Here is a 22327-nt window from a genome sequence, read left to right on the forward strand (position 1 = left end):
CTGTCTAGCATACAAACCATACGTATGAGTGAGTGAGTGAGTGAGTGAGAGAGAGAGAGAGTGAGAGAGAGAGAGAGAGAGAGAGACGCTGTTATTCATCACTATCTTTATTATTGCTGCTTCAACGAGTCGCCTCGAGCTGCTTTGAAACTGATGCTTTTTTTTCGTTTTGTTTCTGTTGCCACAGCAGTGAAGAATACATAAGATAGGCTACATATTTATTGACCAGCCTCTGCATAGTGAGAACTACAACTCCCGACAGTCCCCTCGGCATCATCCATGCGCCGCAGTCAATCAGCTGTTGAGGCAACTGCTGACTATCTCGGCAAGGGTAGCTCGTTTGTCATATCTAAACCCAGACGAGGCAAACAGAAATATCTTTATTTACAGAGTCCCAAAAAGGTGAACGATAAAGGTAATTAAAATTGACCATAGGGCGGTGAAGCTACCACGCTGTGTGTGTGTGTGTGCGTTTTTTTTGTTTTTGTCGTTTGTGTAGAAGGGGACACATATGGATTAAAGGGGGATTTCGAGGCAAGACAGCTTCATGACATGTATCGGATGAGGACTCCGATCAGCGCAATGAATGGGCGTTTGATTTTGGCAGTGTTTGCGGTGAAGGGGCCGGTGAGTTGAGCCGCTGTGGGGCTGCCGATTATGCCGCTTTGATGACCTTGGAAGCGCAGCTCTTGGAGGAGAAAACACGGGTTAACCGGTGGGGTGTGTACTGTGCTGGCTATTGCGACTATACCTTGAAAGTCCAACTCGTAAAACGACCCGGCATGTCATCCGAAGTGTTATTTTCCACAGACTATTGCATTCGTGTCACTGACAGGCCTCTGTGTTAGCTCTCCATACCCGTGTGAGTGTTATTGTGGGTTTTTAATTTAACACAATTCTAACGTTGGATGATTTGACACTGTGTCCTGTCCTGTGCGGTTGTGCCTCCAGCTGACAGAATGCTCACCTCGAGACGATCATACTGTGGTATATTTACATTGTACATTGTCCTGCTCACTGTTGCCATTAATAACGTGGCAAACTGTGGCTTTCTGAATGCAAAATCGCCCTCCTGATAGTACTCGAGGGTGTGTGCAATTTGGCTTTTTTTGCAAGGCGTTGTCTCTCAAATGCAAAGTAAAGGAGGATTTTTGCATGGAATGTTCTACAGCCTGCTGTCAAACTTTGAATATAGGACGTACAGCTTTCAGCATTTAAGTTATTCAAGCGCAAGAAGCCATACATGTTTTTTTTATCTTGTGGCAATGCCAACCCCGTGGCTGTGTCAATGCGGACCTTGGGCAGAGTCTCTCTTTGCGCTGTAATAAAATCTCTTAGCCTATAAATCATATCATTCCTGTGTGGACTTTTATATTGAGTGTTACTCAATTGACCAATCAGAATTATCCTAATTAGTAAGCTGTTGATGTTTTACTTGTCGTGCTAAATTATTACAGTCTATGACTGACAACATTCTTTGTTATGAAGGGAAAGGGGTTTTGCCGGTACATATGAGACGTCTTTGCGGTAAAATAATGTGCTTCAGGCGCGTCGCTTTCCACTGCGTAAAGAGGTGCCTTTTGGTGCAAGTAATTTCCGTTTGACAAAACAAAAACAAACAATAAAGCTCTGTGGTCGCGTGTGTCAAAGTGCCTGGGTCAAGGTAGACCTGTCTTTTAGCTTTGCTGAAGGACAGCTGTATTTACTGACGTATGTAAATGAATATAGGGGAGGTCCTAGGGCAAAAACACACACACACACACACACACACACACACACACTGAATCAGTTTCACATTGCAGCTCCGGAGTTCCTGCGTGGAAGGAAAAACCGAGACGTGGCGAAATCTGGTGAATATCCGCAGCCATATGCTCCGTGTTTAATTTGTGGGATTCATGGATCCCTCTGGTATAGTCTTGGGAAGTGTGTTTTCCTCTTCGTCTTCTTTTTGGCTAAATGGGTGATCTCGCGTCGCAGTTGCCCGGTCCCCCACCAACACCGTATCCTTGTCGGACTTGTCCCAGCTCATCAGATACAGCAGCCCGGCGCGCGAGCTTCTAAATTACAACAATAATAATCATAATAATACTCGTCTCTGTTTCCCCCCTGTTGCAGCTCAGCAAACCATGCAGGATGATTTACTGATGGACAAAAACAAAGCCCAGCCTCACCATCAGCAACATCCGACGCAAGTAGACCCCCCTCCCTCCACCCCGACCCCGTCATCGGAGCCCACTTCTTCTTCATCGGAGTCGGAGAGCCCGTCGACCGGGAGCAACCAAGCGGCTTCAGCGCTGAACAGCAGCAGCAGCAAGGACAAAGTGCCGATGGAGTCGCCGATCCTGCCCGGGTTGAGCTTCCACCACCAGCCGCAGGAGACCGGCGGCCCCCTTTCCTCGCCGTCCTCCTCCTCTTTCGGGAGCACTTGGTCCACGGGAACCTCAAACGCCGTGGACGACAGCTTTTTCCAGGGAATACCCTCGGTGAACGGGACGATGCTTTTCCAGAACTTCCCCCACCACGTCAACCCGGTGTTCGGGGGTAATTTCTCCCCGCAGATCGGCCTGGCTCCCCAGACCCAACAGCAAGCCCAGCAAGCGCAGCAGCAGCCCCAGCAGAGGAGGTCCCCCGTCAGCCCCAGCCAAGGGCCCTTTCCCCAGAGAAACGCTTATCAGACCATCATGAATAACAGCAAGGGGTCGTCGTCGTCGTCGTCGTCATCGTCTTCTTCTTCTTCTGCCTCGTCGTCTGCTTGGAATAATCACCAGAACGCCGCGTGGAGCACAGCCTCCAACCCCTGGAGCGGGCTGCAGGCCGGCAGGGACCCACGCAGAGCGGTTGGAGTCGGTGTCGGGGTCGGGGTGCCGTCACCCATGAACCCCATATCCCCGATGAAAAAGCCCTATACGAGCAATGTCATAGCTCCCCCCAAGTTCCCAAGACCTGGTACCCTCGGCCCCAAGCCCTGGATGGATGACAGCGCCTTCAGGACTGACAACAGCAACAACATACTGCCTTTCCAGGTAAATAGCCTTAAGAGCAGGCCTATAGGCCTACCTATTGCTTTCAGCCTGTCATTTAAAAATGTTGACCAACTTGACGTGTTGTCAGTTTGACCCATCACAATACATTGTTTCCAATATTATATTCAGATATGCAGATATGCCTGGGATAAAATAAAATAAAAAAGGCCTACAACTAAGTAGGCTATCCTTAAGGTCACCCTGAACTCACTGATCCATTGGTCCCTGTGTCATAGTGATTGATCTTATTATGTCATAGTCAACTGGGGAAATAGCAATCCAGAAAATACACATCATCGCATGAGTCATTGTCATGTTCCATAGTTATTATAGGGTTATGCCTTTTTATAAGACTTCAGAGGCACTCATTGAATTGATTTCGATAATTCAGCATTCAGCTGCGGGTAGCAGTCAACATTTTTCACCCGGCTTGTGTTCTGCCACATTGTGTGGTGGAGGTCAAAGCAAATCGAATGAGACAGCGAGTTCTTGAAGGAACGCGCATCGATCTCTGCTATTTTTACGCAGTTGAAGAGGCAGACGCACCGAGTCGGTCCTAGAAATAGTCGCTGAGAACGAGCATTATCGAACTAAACGGTTAAATTCCCTCTGCCAGCTCACTCCGTGAGGGTTTAAAAGGACGCGTGGCGCATTCAGGTGCTGCTCGTAACCTTCTAAATTACCAGCTCGCCCCGGTGATCAGGAAGGGTTTCTAGTTTCCCACTGTGATGTGTCTTTTCTATAATACGATAGAGTAAGCTTCAGAAAGAGCGTGCAGCTGAACGGTACATTTTACAAAGAATACACAAGCTACTCACTGTGTGTAGAATTCATGGCAACGATTAAACATTGATCACAAGCTCATTATTTTAAAAAACTCACTAACATAGCCTGGTAATAGTAATACTAATAGGTAGGCCTACTAGGACTACTAGTAATACAATTAATACTAGTAATGATGGTAATGATAGTTATGGGCTAGTCTTACCATGCTTTATAACTAACATGGTCAACATCGTTGGTAGTTCAGGTGCGCTCTATTTGTATTAGCAAGATTTTGGACTGTGCCTGAAGGCAACACCCATACGTGCATTTGATTGGCTTGTGATCGGATAATGGGCGGGGTTTGATTATGAGTTTGAGATGCCTATAAATTATTATATTGATATATTCCTTGTGTCCAATTTTTTTTGGATGGGGGGTGAATTTACAGTCGGGAGAAGCCAATAATAAGCTCTTGTTATGCGTTGCAACAAAAGTAGACCAATTATAAAAACAACAGCTTTTGGCTGTAGGGTCCTATCACGTGTACGTGACCATCATTTGTTAGCTACTTTCGCATAATACGCCCACACATTAAAATAGGAAAGGGCCAGGATGCCCTGTCTATCATTTAAATACAGAATGAGTTCAGTTTGAATTTATTTCCGTCGGCCATCCGGCCTCCATTGATATGTCTGATTGAAGAGTAGACTACACGAACAGTCCCAATACTGTATGTGTAGTCATGCTTCCTGACAAACAAGCCAACACGATAAATAAGCCATCTGAATACTCCTCCCCCCCCCCAAAATCACCGGCCTACTTAAAAAGGAGCACTTGTTCACCCGATCAAAGCGAAGACTCGGGAGAACGGAGAGCACCAGCCGAAATGTTAACCTGTTAGTGCAGGATGGACTATGTGCAGACGGAACACAGCCCGGCGCAGTGTGAAATTCCAACTGGCCTGAAACGTATAGGCTTTTGAGGAGATAATGATTGTGTGTGTCACTCGGGTCTCCCCAGGCTTTATTACACTTCTGCTGAGTGCCTCCATCTATTTTCTGTTGCCTCGGCCGGCTCACAGCACCGGGAGACGAGGTCAGGGGGCCGCATGTCATGCTGGATGGAGTTTTCTGTTTGCTGAAGTGAAACTGTGGGGATGAAGTACAGTCATCTGCTCTGGTGTTGGTCGAGTGTTTCCAGATGAAACATTAGGGTTGAAGCGACATGTTACCGTGCTTCACTCACAGATGTGCCGATTAGAGCTGAAATGGTTAATCAAGTGAAAGAAAGTAAATCTTGACTTTTATGCAAAAAATGTCAACCGACCGGGAAGCAGCCATGGGAATATTTTCTCTATTGTAAATTGAATACCATTGGGTCGGTCGGACAAGACCAGCAATTTTGATGATCCATTAATGATGTCATCAGGCTGATGTTCTCTGGCTTTAGAGAGCTTCCCCCAGGATCACAGAAAACATTTAAAGGTACCATATTGTGAAATGTGATTTTTTTTATTTCTTCTTTTTTACTATAAAGCAGGTTTAAATGCTATAAACATACTGTGAAAGTATCGAAACGTTCAGTCCATGGAGAAATATACACACTCGTAATCATCCGTATTCATAAACTGTGCCTTTTAAACGAGCCGTGTGATGTCACAACTAAACAATGTAAAGACAGTTTCACAGTTTTAAACACTCTAAATGTGTCTTAGTTTATTTCGGGTAGCAGCGTATGTGAGTGGCATCGGCTGACAGGAAGTAAACATGGACTCAAGCTGTTGCCAAGCAACGCAATTCCATTTAAATGCAAACGGAGCGTTTCAGACGGGGGGGGGGGGTGGAATAAAGGTATATTCAGACGGACAGTGTGAAAGAAATAAAGAGGTTTTTGAACATGAAAGCGTGTAAACAGGCTCTAGTAGAAACCTAAAATACAAGTATGAACCTGAAAATGAGCATGATATTTAACTTTTGTTTTTGACAGGCTGTACTTTCCTTGATGAGCGAACTTAACATTTATGTGTAAATCTGAACTCCCCTTTAAGATCAGATACATAGCCGATACCACTAGTTGTATCAGCACTTGATACAATCTGTATACCTGCAAGCATTGGATAATAACCATTTGACAAGGTCTGGGTACCTCAGCGATGTAATTCCTGGCTGTAACTCACACTTCGCCGTTTAGCAATTACACCCATAATTGGAGAGGAGTTATCACCAGGATGCAAGGTCAGGGTGCCAAATGTCAAGTGTCCCATTCACTGAAGTGAAACTAGAGCAAATTGCTGAGCCGTGCAGCGAGCAGGGCACACGCTGTCACACGCTGTCACACGCTGTCACACGCTGGCACACGCTGTCACACGCTGTCACACGCTGTCACACGGCCAGCCGGTGACCGGTGTGCTCGTTGTCTCTGTGCATATCTGGGTATTCTTTAGAAGAGGAATGTGCGGAATTCAACTTAACCCGTCAGTGTGAGCGCTCAAGACACAAAGTCACATGAGCTGCTCGGGAGATATACCCCCCCGACTTGGAATGATGTCTTCCCTTTTTCTCCGCGGCAAGGACCCGTGTGGTCCTCTGTGATCGTAATCGCATCAGATCAGATCAAGGAGTTGGAGGTCAGGAGGCAGACTGACAGGGCAGGAGCTTGGACGGGTTTGCGGGTGTTGTAACGCGTAATCCAATCATCGGACGGGACTTTGACTGCACATTAATGTTTAAACATGAGAATAATAGACTGCTGTGAAAAGGAGAAAAACAATAGACCAACTGCCTCTGCATCTGGCAGACCTGAACTTACCCTGACTGAGCAGACTTTACTCATTAAACAACAGGTGTTCAGTCTGTTTCTCATCACGACCCTCCTAAACAATCTTGTTCCTGTGCCACGAGGCAAGATGAGCTGCAGTAAAGTCAAGATACTATACTTTTGGGTTTTTAAACAGTAAAGACTGTTAGAGACCTCTGTGGATATGATCTCTTTAGGTCACTTGACTACACTGAGCTTTCCCCACCCCCACCCGCCACTGTGCTCGTCAACATGTGTCAGGGCAAAGTGGAGTTTGGGATGTGGGGTGGGGGAACTAAAAGCTCAGCGTTTCAAGTGTTTACCGTTTGTACCAAGTGGGCAGATTTTTATCGACGTGGCGCTGTCGGGGCCCAGAGTGGAGGGAATAACGCTTTTGAATGCTCAGCCGAACGGGCAACAATAGCTGTGGTGTGCAAACAATGTGGCCCCGGGCAGCCGGACACAGGACACAGCTGCCAAGGCTACAGCCTCCAGCTCCATTTCAGATGCACTCTCAGGCTTTACCTTTTTGGGCACACGTGACATTCTCACAAACTCGCACACGCACAATGTTTCACCTTAAGGTACCTTAAGGTGTTTGATGCAGTATTTGACCGGTCCAGTTCTGGACGCAGTTAGACCAATGCACCTCAAAGAGGATCGGGGGAATTAGTTTGGAGAGGTTTTGTAAAAGGACCAGAGGAAATGCATCTCAAGTGCTTCCTGCTGCGGACTTGACATGTACAGAAGGTTGTCTTTGTTGGATTTGGGGGTTTCTACTACCTTTTTATTGATGTAGGATATTTTCTTGATCAATCGTTTGGTCTACAAAATATCAGAAAATATAGAAAGCTGTCCATCTGAAGTTCCCAGAGCCCAAGATTTCATTTTAAAATTGCTTGTTTTGGTCAACCAACGGTCCAAAACTCCAAAAAGAGAGTTAACTTGCTATTACATCCAAATCTTTACATTTGAATAGCTAAAACCAGAGAACTTTCAACCATTGGTTATCAAAATGTTGATCATTTTTCTATGGATCGATTCATCTAATGATTGACTCATCTTTACAGCTCTTGTGGGATCTTTTTCAGTTGTATGATTGATCACAATGACTGAACCTCCACAGGGTATAGTGAGCAAAGTGAGGAGGATTTAAATTATGAGAACGCCTGAGGAGTAACTGTTTCAGATTTAAATTGCCCCTCTGTTAACAACAATCTGTTGTAAATGATGTAGATCCTGACAGACGGGGCTCCTCTGGGCTTAATCTTGTCTGTGCTTTCATTTTAACTTCTTGACATGAAAAGGCTCAAGGTTAAGATTCATATCTCCCTCACAATATTCACCATCATCCCCAGGGCTGACGCTTATTTTCCCTTCTTTTGCCTGTAAAGTCTCGTCTCAGATCCTTCATTTATATGAGTCTAGATTAGCTCAGCATGGGGAGCTGTTGGTACATGCAAGTTGATGCAAGGGATCTGCCCTTGAGCAAGGTGAGCAACCAGCCAGAATCTCAACAGCAAGGCGAAATGTGCCAGTTTCTTGGTCGTGTCCTTCATACAGGGTTTTTCAAATTGTTTCCCACTATGTTGGTGATTCAGATTTATTTTGGGGAAGATTTGGGACACGTTTTCTTGAGTCTCTCACTGTTTTTTGTTTTCTCATAATCAACATTGCATATTAACTCCACATGCAAAGATTCATTCATTGCATTCAAGCTGTGACACCAGAGAATGTGCTCATATTGACGACGCTTTTCCTTTTAACTGTTAGTCGTTAGAAGGGTACGTCCTTCCCTGTGTTATGATGTGCTGTGGCGACTCCAATCCTAACCCTCTTCCTGTTTTGCTGTGTTGCAGGACCGGAATCGGCCCTTTGATGCTTTTAGCTTGCACTCTTTGGAGAATTCCTTAATGGATATGATAAGGACTGACCATGACAAAGGTAAACCACACCCTGCCGGTGGCCCACCAATGACTATCGCTGATATTATATGGAGGAATCATTTTGCAGGTTAGGAATATTTATACGTCCATGCTTACAGTATTTCTTTGCTTCATGGGCATATGTCATCTCTGGGTACATTGGGTTTTCTTTCGCTCTATCAGCCAATCTCTGAACCAATCCAGTACGGATCATCATGTTCTGTTGAAGAATTAACATCATCAGCCTTACCTGCAAAATCGTCCATAATTGTTTGTTTTTGAGTCTGTGTTTGTATGTGTGTGTGTGGTGCAGACGTGCAGCAACGTGCACTCAGGTGGTCTTATTTGCTAATTGCATTTTCTTCAGCCCTTTTCTTCTTCTTCTTTGCCCGTTAGCTCTCTGCCGATTGGAATCAGTGGATCGAGTAAAAATGCCACATGACTTGTTTGTAGTTTGCATTTTTCACTAAATAACGTGATCCCCAGAAAGCAGAATTCAGAAATTCTACTGGAACGTCTATTTCGTTTGTGCTTAGACATGACCATGCCCGAGTCATATGCAGATTCATACTAAAATGAGTTCACGTCGCATTGTTTTATCTCCTGGGAAGTGTAGAGAATTTATGAAATCATGAAAACGCTGTCCAGAAATCTCTCTTCACGCCCTTTTAAGGCTAATGTTTTTGTAGAACAGGTCACGTGCCGATTGTAAAAACTCTGGATCAAGTCTCCCAGATGGGGCCCTGTCAGGTCGGGCGTAGGGTTTTCATGCCCCCCCCCCCCCCCATCCTCTCACCTTAACAATGGAAAGCTTGGTGGGAGGGGTACATAATGAGCGGAGCATGTAGCTTTGTCACGCGTGGAATCTTGTTTGCCCGATCTCGTGCTGAGTGAGCATTGTTGCGGCGAAATGGTCATCCTGGCCCCAAACTAACTTCACTGGAACGGTGTCGTAATGTCCTGCGGGGCTTCCCTCCCCGCGATTGTTTATCCAAGCACAGCGGAGACAGAGACAGATATGGAGAACGACAGGGACGTGGGATCTCTCTGTGCTTGTTTACCCCTCTCGCCATCGCAGCGTGGGCAGCGTGGGGCTGCAGCGAGCTGCCGTGCCAACCACAGAGCAGTGAGGCCCTGCCAGGCTACCTACTCACTGAGAGGCCTCTCCGGCCGGGCTGCTGCGTGATCTACTGCAAGAAGCATAGCTGCTGGTGCTTTTATTCAACTCGGGAGGTCTATTTAGATGATAACTTGTATGACAAACTCTGTACTTGGGGGAAGACCCCTAAAGGCCTGGGTCCTTTTGTTGTGTAAAACTTCGGGTCAGGTCATGTTGAGTTCGGTCATTTTCAGAAGTCCTCTGTTAAGAAAGTCCTATTTCTTTCTCTGACTGTACCAATAGTCTACATCCATGTGTGTTATTTGTTGTGATGCCCAGTGGAAACAGGGAGCATAGCAAATGTGTTGACAAATTTAACGTCGGTTATTGAAGAGTTGTGGCTAAAATGACAATTTTTGGTACATTGTAATATTTGGCAGTACCAGTCGGTTTGGTCAGATTGCAAAGGAAGGGGTGGGGTTCAGGTTAACCTGTTAAACCTATCGAATAGCCATTTTGTTTCATACGATTCAATCAGCCTGACATTGACTGATTTCTTGTTGTCAATCAATTTAAAGGTGTCGACCAAAATGAACCCAGTGCCAATACTCGAGGTACTTCAAGGTATCAAATGAAGTACTCGATTGGTATCGGTATCGCTTCAAGGGTACTGGTAATACCCAGCCTCAATTGTAAGTCTAATGGCTAAGATCAGTTTCCAGTGTGAGTAACACACCTGAACAACATGTCCGACAAGACAAGTGAGATGACATAATATGGATATTTGAAATCGTAAACATAACTGATTTCGGCGTTAAGCTCCCATTTGTTGTTTGGTGCAAATTTAATAATTCCCAGATCTAGGACAGTGATTCCTAATTGGAACTGACTAAGACAAGACGATATCAAGAGAAAAGCATAGTAAGTGTGGTATCCCACGTTGAGGATGCTGCCCACCAGCTGAGAGCCACCAGTCAGAACTAATTTACCCAGTAGGCCCCGTTTTGCATTCCCAACTGAATGGGTCCCACATCCATCATCCCATCACAGACATTTCTCATATACTCCTCATTGTGACTGGAATAGTTTTTCCTTGAGTGTTTTGTGTGTGTGTGTGTGTGTGTGTGTGTGTTTTTAAAGAAAGCGAAGCACTTGTACTGTGAATTGAATATGAATTGGTGGGGTGAGAGAGCGTGAGGTGACCCAACCCACACCCCTCCCTCTCTCTCTCTCTCTCTCTCTCTCTGTCTCTCTCCCTCTCTCTCTCTCGCTCTCTCTGTCAAGACGGGGGGCCGAGGGCGAGGCTGTCTCGATTCAACCCGTTTCTTTTCTCAGCACTTGTTTGGAGAAGAGTCAGCTTCAAAGGGTGTGTGTGTGTGTGTGTGTGTGTTGTCGGTGAGAGAGACACTTTATTCTGGCGATCCTCTCAAACTTTCTAAAAGCTCTTGACTCCTGGGCGAGGGGCTGCATTGATGTCTGAACAAACGGGCCCTTTCTGTGGCAACACACACACAGACGCACACACACACACACACACACACACACACACACACACATACTGGTCTGCATGTAGTTCCTGAACTGGGTCAGCTGAGCTCACGCGTGGAGAGCTAGGCACCCTCACACAAACATACAAAAACAAACACCAGAGATTCTCCCCTTGGCCTGGAAAAACACTAGCAGTTTGACAACCACCATTGCTGCTGCCGGCAATATGGTCGCACGCACGCACGCGGCTGTGGTGCTATTTATCAATCTAGATTCCTTTTTGATCAATTAATGAAATTAATAGTTTATAGGCATTATGGGAAATATGCTTATCTGCTTTCTTGACCTCGATAAGAAGATGCCACCCGACTGCCAGCAGCTACTGAGCTTAGCCTTAAAACTGGAAGAGGAGGGAAACGTCTAGCCTGACTTGGTTCAAAAGTTAAAAAAAAAAAGATATCAGCCTACCAGCACCTCTAAAAAATAGCTTAAAATATTCAATCAGTTCATTTGAATCTGTCAATACATTTTTCTGTGAACTTTAAACAATCAGTTTTCCATTGGTTTTACAGGCTGTTTTGGGTGTCACCCATCATGTGTTGGTTAACAGCCTGTATGAACGTAACGTTGTAACAGATCGAAGGAGCAAGCGATAACTGAAGTCAGTAGCCGAGGGAGCGCCAACACCGGCGCTGTTTGACTTTGTCCACTTGTTGACGAGAGCATCGGATAAGAGTCGACAAACAGGAGATTTTATCAGGAGGAAAACAAGAATGGCGAGTGCAGCGCAGTTCAGATGAGGAACGGTCTGAAGGTGCTTCGATGTTGTCTCCATATCGTGTCCTTTCTCTTGCCTTTTCATAGATGGAGCCCAAGCAACTCACTCTGATTGGGTAAAGTTGTGGTGTGAAGGTCTCCTGTCAGGGTAAAGAATAAAGGTTTTCGATAAAGATTTAGCTTTGAGCAAGAACAACACCACCTTCTGTCTGTGTCAGCGAGGTCCTCGAAGATCACGTTTGTTCATTGGAGGACCATCTTATCTTTTGTCTTAGTTTAGGTTCGGAGAGGTAACCTGAGGTAAAAGGTCAATATTTGAAACACTAATGGTTGGGCCAGGGGTCGAGGAAGTGGACTTGACCTTTCAACTTTTCAACCCTCGTAGTTAACAACACTCGTGGTGATCTCGATGTGAGAGGGAAGCCCCTGTACTTTAAACAGCAGGTAATGACGATCGGATGATGTGTCTGTTGGCTGTGTTAAAGGTTAATCGCACCTTGCCTCCAATAAACTACGCTGTCAGAGTGCATTGTTTTGTTATGGTGGAAAATGCATGACTCCGACAAGTCTGACTGAGCTTAATCCAGTCCAGGCAAACAAGCCTGGACTTGTTTTGTCTATTAAAACCATGGTCTGTCAAGATCTCACGAGCCATGAAATACCATTGAAACAATTGCTGTTGCTGCCAATCTGGCTTAACTGGATTCTGGAAATCCTAATATTATTATTATTTAATAGTGTTACGATTATTACTTTTTATGAAACATTAAATAGCAGTGGGTGGTTGGCCTATTTGGGGATTTGCTTCTGGAAATATGCCCTAACCGTTTGTGTTTTATACTGCACATCATTTCAAATAGCTTTTGCGAGTTATGGCTTGATGGCTAAAGGAACTTTGGCCCAGTCGTAACTGTCTTGTGGTGGGTTGTTGGGCTCAGCTGGAGCTGGCATGGAAGGAGAAGAAGTAGGCCATTCTGACAGACCGAGACACACACAAATAACTCTCACCGGGTTCTTACAGAAACATCCAACCCACCCAATCTATTCAGTCACCTGTCGGCTGTCTGCAAAACACATGCCCCTCAGTCGCTATTGTCATCCTTTCTTTTTCTGTCGGTGTATTGTTGGTACCCGAGAGATCTCTGGTAGTAGTTAGTGCAGCTTTGGGGCACCCATCGGGGAAGCCACTGGCTATGTCCAGCTAATCCATCCCCTACTCTTCGTCCCATTTCTGCCAAAGCGTTCACGGCGAGCTTCCTGTCCGGTCTGCACAGATTGACAGACCACGTATGGAAGCGGTGTGCTTCCCGAGCGGCCGTGCCGCCATGCGACCATCATGGGCAGCTTGAGAATAGCTCAGGTTCTCCGGGGCCCCTAAAGGCCCTGCCACTCAACCCCTGGGGGAAGCAGATGGCACATGCCCAGAGCTATTTTCAGGCTTTAGGAGGACAACTGTCCCCCTCTGTCACCCAAAATGACGAATGCTGACCGAAAGGCAAGCTCAGGCCACGGTGTTTGTGGTGGCTTTTGCCCTCCTATAAGCACAGTCACGGCTTTGATTGTGAACTTGTTCAATGGAGAGTACTGGTAATGGAGTAGTTTTTGGATCTTCTTGTTTTTTGTGCAACCTAAAGCTACTAGGTCGAGGGGCACTGTCTACTCTAGAGCTATCAGAGGTTCTGTCAAGGACATTTAAGATGGCCAGACATTTAGCCTGAAACGCTGTAATTCGGTCGGAGGACTAACAAACAATCCACCCACACGTTAACCAATACACGCGATAACCTCAGTGAGGGGACACAACGCTGGATCTGGTTTCCTCGCGTCGGAAAGTCGGAAAGAGCAAAGATACTGTGAGACGAGTCCGTGTCACACACATCCACGTGTTCAAACAAACGCTTGTATGCGAATGTATGGGCTTGTTGCACTCCATTTGCCCTCGAGTCCGACCGTCGCCTGGATTCTGACTGGCTGAGAGGAGTGTGGAAATCCACATCTGTGGCCCTGCAGGGTGGCCTCCCCCCTCCCCCTCCCCCTACCCTGCCTCTCTGGTTTTTTCGACCAGGTCTCACTGCTAGTTCCACTCTTGTTTGCGTGTCAGGAAGATACCCCCCCCCCCCTTCCTTTGCCGTCCCCCACGATCTGTCTTCTGCGGCCAAATTTGGAAACATTTGACACGTCGTCTTGTTTGTGCCACACTAGCTTGCAACATGCAGCCGGGCCGGCCTCTCAAAGTCCACGTTACGTATGGAGAAGCATGCACGAAGCAAGATCTCGGTTGCAGTTGTCCCCCTCGACCTTAAGCCCCACCCCCACCCCGGTGTCAACGTCGCTGGGCCCATGAGGGCTGTGTATTTGCCAAACATTGATGCGTATCCGAGTGAATGTGTTGGCTCACCTTGAATCTCCTTTATGACTCTAGGTAGGTGGCTTGCCTGGCTACGTGTTGAGTAAAAAGCTGGTGTAGGCGGATTCTGACAGAGGGCCCTAATCTGAAGTGGTTAGGGATCAAGGGTGTGCCTCTGCGGCTGCCACTGCAAATGATGTTGACAGTGGGACTGCAGTGTGTTTTGTCCTAAACCAGGTAGGCTATTTCTGCCTCGGCTCAAGTGCTCGTTTTTTCTTGTTTGCGCCTGTGCAAATAGGACGACGGCGACAGAGACAACCAGGAAGACGTCCGTTTAGTCGTCCCACACCGTACCCTCTCCCCGCAAAAGCCCTGACAGATGGGCCCTTGTAGCACGCATACGTTGCCACTGCAGCAGAATGCTCGCTCTGTTGAATTCCTAGCTTTAGAATTCATAGCTGCCTTTGTGTGTGTGTGTGTGTGTGTATGAAATATGCGACAACAAAGGAATGCATGTTTCCACCTTTTTTCCAACTTTTTTTTTGCTGCTGTCTGTGGTCGTCCTTTGTGGCATTGTATCACATTGAGTACATTTGGTGTTTATTCATTTTATGTTCAGCATTTCATCATGGCTGCCGACGGTAGAATGGAAATAAAATGTCTATCAACAGGGCGGCTTTTATCTCCGGTTTCCATGTTTTCCCTCTTTTGTAAAATAATTTATTTTCTTTTTTTTTTCTATCTTCGACAGGACGCATGGGCCTGAACTTTCACCATCCCGGAGCGGAGCACATAATGCCATTGAACAGTAAGTCACATTTTATTGTCATGGCCATCATCTTATTCTCCGTCTGGAGTTCATCAATTCTCTCAGTTTTACTGATAAAAGTGCTTAAAGGATTAAAAGGGAGACGCAGGTAAATAGGGTGAAATATTGTGACTACTTACATTGAGGCCAAAAAAATGTGTATTACGCATATGCAAATTAGGCAATTGTGTTAATTTGCTGACACATCTAGAACAGAAATTAGAATATTGGATAACGCAGTTTCATTTTTGTTGACATATTCGAGTCAAAGGTTTTTACAGGGGGAATTTTGGATATCTGGATATAGGAGTAACATTTTCTATAAATCAGGCTATGAATGATGCAAACACTGTAAAACCCTTCAGAATATAGATGAACAAAGTGGAAAAATAAAAACCCAAATGTGTATTTAGGATGTTTTGCCTGAAGCAAAAATCTCAAAATGTACCAGTGCATGAAAACCAATGTTTTTGCCTTGGGTGTCTCACCTTAAGAACGGGAAGTATTGTTGTTTTCATTTAACCCATATACCCCTTAAACCACAGTGGCCCATGTGTCGACCCCCTTTGCTAATGTCTGGATTCCCTGACACCATAAACCTAGGACAGACTCCTAAGCACTGGGGCGAAGAGCCCAGATGACCTGTGAATAGCGCTTCCAAAAATACCCCAGCATGTAAAACTAGATCCCTCCCCCCCCCCCCCCCCCCCCCCCCCCCCCCCCCCCCCGTGTCCCACCAGCCGGCAGATGACCAACGGTGACGGGAGACGAGCCAGAGACAGAAATCAGGTCTTTAATCCCACATGCGGCTACATGGATGCCACAAGGTTTCTTCAGCCCAGGCGCTGCCATTCTGAGTGCTCTTTATTTGTTGAATATGAATATATGAATATCAGGGACATGATTTGTTAGTGTCCCGGAGGCCCATGTTTTGTTTTTGGCCATACCCTTTAGTTCTTTTAGAGGCAGTCATGTTTCCCATCTTTTGGTTCAAAGCTCAGAAAAATACAGTCGTCTGGACTGACTGGTGATCAGACCAAATCAGCGAAGCCCTAGTTTCGTCTCTGGACATGTTCAGTCGGGTATAAAAACTGGTAATTCAGAGGACATGTAGCATACAAATTCGGTGAATCGGTTTCTACCGTCACGTCTTCACAATCCCTTCCTCATTTTGCTCCTTTCATCGCGCGTATCCTCGGAGAACGTGTCCCGGATTGACGTTAAACTGTCGTGTCATGGGATTACACTCAGATAGTCTTAGTGGAAGAGTCTTCGGCTTTGAAGCCGAGCGGAGTGGCGAGACCTCAAACTCATCGTGCCCAAAGGAATCACTTTCAAACGCGCAGTTTTCTCTTTCCTCCTCTCCCTCGTGGGTTGAGTTCTCTCTCACTGAGGCTTCTGACGGCTTCCCACGTAACGTTTTCTTCATTTTGCTCTGGTTGCTAGGTGACTTTGTTTCTGCCAAGGCCAGAAGGCGAGAGGGCTGAAGGAGAGGCTGCCCAGGGTTTGGATTGGAGAAACAGATCTTTTTAATGAAAACATAGCAAGGGAGAATAAGAGGCTCAGAGACAATATATTCCCCGAGAGAAGCCAGAGGGGCAAGTCACACAATGGGGCTCTCACAATGCAAAGGCCTATATTGGTTTTTTGAGGCGATGAGTCTGCTTCGTGACTGATGCGTTTAGAGCAGCAGGAGGATCTGTTTTGTAACGCTGGTACCCTCTCCTGCTGTTTCTTGAATTTGCCCCGTCTTAAGTCACATCTTGCCTCCCGGGTGGCAATTTGGGCACGGCAGATTCAAATTGAGCTTGAGGTGGGAAGATTTTCAGAGATCAGAGATCAGAGACAAACACTCAAACGCAATCCTGAAACGAGATGTGGTGTTTTTGCACATAACTGTCAGCTACACTGTGGTATAACTCCAGCGTTTGAATGTGTCTTTCTCAGTGGGTGGAGTTTGCTGAGGCCTACGTATTATACGGAAATGTTGCCACTGGATGACAGGTGGTAGTTTATGGGGAGAAGACAGTAAAATGCAATTGGGGAAATAAAATCTACCGGTACTAAGCTCACCTTGATGAACTGGTGGTATTAATACTGAGCTTTCAATTGAATAGTATATCTTTCTCAGTGGATGCCGTTTTCATGGTTACAATGGAAATAGCTCAGTCGTCATCACAAAACCTAAACAGTGAAAATATAGTCATGTGATATCAGGTGGTTGCATAAGGTGGGAAGACTGAGATGCGCAGAAAGCGGGAAAAAAATGGGAAACAATGTAGCTCCTTTTGACAATAATAATCCATTCACAGACCCTTTGACAGCATCTCATCGTCTTCTTCAGCGGATGGAGATTGCTCAGTATTCATGGACCTCAGGTCACGTGATAACAGTTGGTTTTGCAGGGAGAGGACCATGACATTTTGTCGAAGACAAAAGATAAGGGGGAGATCATTTTGACAGCTCTCACGTGTGACCAGCTGATTAGATATAAGCGGTCACAACACTGTCCCGTCCCCTCCTATCTGCACGCTGTCCTCCCTCCTCAGAGCCCCGAGGCTGCCACCCTTTCCTCTACTGTGGGAAATTTCCACTCGCACCTGGCCTGCTGTACCTGACCTGAGAGCAGCGTTTTAATATTCCACCGAGGTCCATGATAATGACTAACCTGCACCACCCAATGTCCTGCATGCACTCTGCTCCATGGGCTCATTTTGTGGATATACACGGAAGATAATCATGAGCGCCAGCTATTTGTGGGCTCATTAAACCGAGATTATGATCTCGGCCCGCGGGGCGTCGCGTTATGCCTCTAAATATCTGAGCCATTTCCGTGGCTCAGCCTCGCCTATCGCGCCGCACTCCCCCAGCATCTGCACAAGTCTGTTTGCCAAAGCAGGTGCAGCAGGTTTACTGCGGGCTGCCGTGATAATCACCCTCCTCCCGTTGTCGAAGCTCAGGCGGGGCCATCTGTGGTTTCTCCGTTGCCTTAGAGATGTTCCTGGCTTTTGGTTTATTTCCACGAAACCCATGTCTCTGTATCTCTTTCCTCCCCTTGTTCCTGCCCCAACCCTCTCCGTCTCTCTCCTTGTGTTTCTCCTTCCCCCACTGTGCTGACAAGCAGCCCGGAGCTATGGCCGCAGAAGAGGTAACGTGTGGCACTTTCTCTGGGGTTCTGCTTGCCATGCCGGCCACTTCTCTCTCGCTCTCTCTCTCTCTCCGAGGCTGGGGGGGGGGTCACAATCTGCTATCATCTGTGCTGTGATTGAATGAAATCATATTCATTTCCACACACCATCCATGTTGTGTGTTTGAATCAACATGGGGCAAGGGTCACCCAAATCTGTGAATCTTGGATGGTGAGAGGAGAAAAAATAAGGATAATCTGGTTGCCAATTTTCTTTTGTCTCTATTCTGAGTCAGTCCTGTCACGTTTCTAATGTGCGGTTCTAAAAAACACAATCAACACATCCGACCTGATTCGGCCCAAGAGGGATGTCATCTCTCCAGCGTCAGTGACGCAGCCACCAAATCAAACACGAAACCTTTTCGAATACTGTCGCATGTTTAGCTTGAGTGCTGCCAAAATGAATCTGGAGGGATTTCATGATGCTGACTCAGAAGGGATTCATCATCTGAATGGCAGAGACGGGTGCTTCCGACATGGCTCTTCTCTGATTTGATGTGCTGCTTTTTTTGGGGGGGGGGAGACTAATTCTGTCTTTCCTCAGCAAGGAAGAAAAGCTTCTGTGTGACGTTTGTAAGGTCGCTGGGCTGCGGTTATACTGTGTGTTACAGATGTCGTAGACAGTTCTTTACTGCGTAAAGATGTAATAACCTTCCACATTTATCAACCCTGCTGAAGAAAGAGAGACACAGGTGGTTCCACTGCACATTACGGTTGGACTCTGCACCAGTGGAAGCCTCCCAGTGGGGGACCTATTTTGTTCAGACTTCCACAGGCGTAATGTGTCCGACAAGGAGAGAATACCTTAAAATGTCAAAAGTCCCTCCATTTTCAATATGTGCTGCAGTTCAGCATGTTGAGGACTGGTATGTTAATGAGGATGAGGAGCGGGAGCCACCGTGATTTGATCTACAGCAAGGGCAAAAGTACGCAGACACCGAGATATTACACACATACATACGATCGTTAAACATCTTCTCGACTTTGGAATCTTGGAATCTTTGTACATTCACGGGTGTCCACATACCTTTGGCCATATGGTGTTTTCTTTTTTTTTGTGGGACCCTCTTTTAAAATAATAAAAGAATTTCAATTTAGGGAAAAGAAAAGATTTTCAATTGGCATCGTAGTTTTGTACCAAATTGAAAATATGATCACGGAAACACACGATCGTCGCACTTGACAGACTGAGTTTAGTCAGAAGTCTGAGGGTCATCTCAAACTGATTCTGCTCCATTAATGGTTTCCAGATGTGATAAATTCATTAACTCATCTCTCACACCCTCCCTTCCCCCCCTTTTTTTGTCTCCCTGGTGTCCTTCTCTTCCCCACTCTTCCCAGGTCGTTCCTGTCTCTTCCCCTTTGAAGACGGTTTCCTCGACGACGGTCACGGTGACCCATCCTTGACACCGGGCCTGAACTCGCCCACCCGCTGTCAGAACGGAGAGAGGATGGAGCGCTACTCCAGGAAGGTCTTTGTCGGAGGCCTCCCCCCTGACATAGACGAAGGTAAACAAAGGATATTTTATCATCTACTCACTGAACATCAAGCTCTTTTTCAGCACCTCCCTGCTGCAGGTATTATGATACATAATGTATCGTACATTCACTGGAAGCCTTCCAGTGCAGCCTTTGTCTTTGGCTGTTTGCCATTAACGGTTACACTGAAGTGTTTGAGGCCTGCTTGAGGGCACCTTGACACTCCTAGTTGATGATATTCATTTGACACACTCTTAAGCCACAATAAACGTCTGTTTTGAAGCCTGGGTTTGCCGCACAGTTTCAAGTTCTTACACCAATAACCACCGAGGTTATCATAGTTACAGGAATAGTTCAGGAAAGATTTTAGGAATGATGATTATTCACTTTGTTGCCGAGAGTTAAATGAGAAGATTGATACCACTCTCGCATGTGTGCATCAAATATGATGCAGCAGCCGGTTAGCTTAGCTTAGCACAAAGATTAGAAATGTGTGTGTGTGTGTGTGTGGTGTGGGGGGGGGTCTGCCCCCAAGACATGGTCTGGCACAGAACCCCCCTGTAAGATGATAACGCGTCATTTCTGCCCTGCACTTGTATGGATTAAACAAACAAGACATGTTACATTTGGACAGACGTTAGCTGTTTCCCCCTTGCTTCCAGTCTTTGTGCTAAGCTAAGCTAACCAGCTGCAGGCAGGAAACTCCCATTTACTGTACAGACGTGAGTGGTATTGATCTTCTCATCTAGCTCCCAGCAAGTAAGCGAATAAGTGTATTTCCTAAGATTTTGTGGAACCTTGACAGTCCCTGTTGCCTCCATATATCACTGGGTTTGCTGTACAATTTGAAACTTAAACACCAGTGAGTCCAAACCAAAACCCAGACTTTTTGTTTGTCAAAGTGAAAATGCCATTTGTTGTCCAGACCAGAGCCAAATCACAGTAACTTCTGCTTTTACACGCCTCAGAGAAATGTCCATATATATATAAATATATAAGTTTTTCTCTGTTTTTTTAACCCTCACAATCTGTATATTTTCAAACGGTTTGACTTGCTTCGGTGTTACGTCTGTGACCAGTTACATCGTGGACCTGTAAGAGTTTACCGTTAATATGAAGTGTTTACTTCCACGTGTGTCTACGCCCGTTGCACAAGCGCTCGATGCACAATACGTGCCCTTAGCTGGCTGAAATATTCATGAGTTTCCACAGCACGAGTCAGCCCAGTGCGGACTGGATGTGCACCGGCCTGCGTTCCTGTTTAATGCAGTGGCTACCACTGCAGCAGGAAGGAACACGGCAAAAAATAGAAACCCGTGGCTGTCTCAGCGCTTAGTGTGTGGCTCTGTGTGGGGTCCGGCACATGCATATTACATGATGGCATCTTATCATTTCATGAAAGTAACATTCAAGTCATTTTATTTTCTTCTGTTTTCTTCAATTTCACAGATGAAATCACCAACAGTTTCCGTCGCTACGGGCACCTGGTAGTCGACTGGCCCCACAAAGCCGAGAGCAAATCCTACTTCCCACCTAAAGGTAACAGCAGTTTCTCAGAGCATAATCTGTGTTATTTTCCCATCTGACATCAAAGTCTACACCAATAAATATCACCTCGGGTGCGTCGCCATTTTGGAGATTTGTAAAGAGTCGTGTTACCCAGAATTCCGTGGCTCCTGCTAGGCGAGCATGGAGGTGTCTGTTTATCTGAGCGACCCCATGCAGTCATCTCCCAGAAACACAGGCGCAGTACAGGATGACTCCATAACCGGCCACCGAGACCCGAGAACTGTTTGCTTGAATGAGTACCTGAGGAGCGTGATAGTTTCCTTTCGTTCTGCGCGGCCTCTCGGGTGTTGTCTTTTTTTCCGGCAGGTGATCGGAGCAGCACCACCCTCTTCCAAGCCTCCACATCACTCCTTCTGGCCCGGGAGCTGCTGTGTGTCACATTAGGAAATCTATTAAAGACGCTCTGGAAATATCTGACATTCCATAGGCAGATGGTAATACGCTGCATCTGGAGGACCTGTGGAAATCTCTGCCAGTTTCTCCCCCACGCTCATTTTTCAACATCCCCCCCCTTTTTTTTTTTTAGCTCGGGAGGATTATTTTGAATAGGCTTGTCTCTACTAATATCCAAAGCCAGGAGGAAAAATGCAGCATCCTTTTAGGGGAATGAATGAGACGCCGCCATGTAAGGGGCGGAGACACGCGGGACTAGTGATCTGTGTAGAATTCATCTCCCACTCAAATTTAAAACCCCCTCCCCACTCCAAAAGTCAGAGGGAACCTGCTAAAAGATCCTGTTTAGAACACACTCTCCATATTAACTGGCAAGGGAGCTCGGGCAGATGCCTGGTGACTGAGTACTTAGCACTAATAGCTTCGTGGTCGGGAGCAAGTGCACATCCGCATGTGTGGTTGTGAGTGCGTCCTCCCGCCGCACGGACTGTGTGACGGCTGATTCACAGATGGGGGATTCGCATCAAGAGGTCATCGGCCTCTCGCCGTGTTAAACGTCCTTCCCGAGCACGACCCGAATGGAAGACGGTCGTCACTTTCCGTCCTGCTTCGCATTAGATGTGCGTCTGTGCAGTTGCGAAAGTGTTTTGGTTTCGGGATGACTCTCATTG

General features: G+C 46.4%; 1 protein-coding gene across 2 annotated transcripts in view; it reads left to right on the forward strand.

Moving 5' to 3' along the window:
• Window positions 1–279: 279 nt before the first annotated feature.
• cpeb3 (cytoplasmic polyadenylation element binding protein 3) overlaps window positions 280–22327 on the forward strand; it is a gene marked incomplete at both ends in the record, with an annotated part of 30703 nt that continues 8655 nt past the window's right edge. The window contains 7 exons of one of the 2 annotated variants that reach the window (XM_079279654.1): window positions 280–415; window positions 2116–3023; window positions 8444–8528; window positions 14972–15028; window positions 18153–18176; window positions 19557–19724; window positions 21144–21233. In XM_079279654.1, the coding sequence (XP_079135780.1) occupies window positions 280–415; window positions 2116–3023; window positions 8444–8528; window positions 14972–15028; window positions 18153–18176; window positions 19557–19724; window positions 21144–21233 (1468 nt within the window). Of the gene's footprint in view, window positions 416–1794; window positions 1851–2115; window positions 3024–8443; window positions 8529–14971; window positions 15029–18152; window positions 18177–19556; window positions 19725–21143; window positions 21234–22327 lie in introns of those variants that run through there. The other variant, XM_079279655.1, reaches the window with a different exon arrangement.

Source organism: Melanostigma gelatinosum, assembly GCF_949748355.1.
Source record: "Melanostigma gelatinosum genome assembly, chromosome: 12".
Taxonomy (NCBI): Eukaryota; Metazoa; Chordata; class Actinopteri; order Perciformes; family Zoarcidae; genus Melanostigma; species Melanostigma gelatinosum.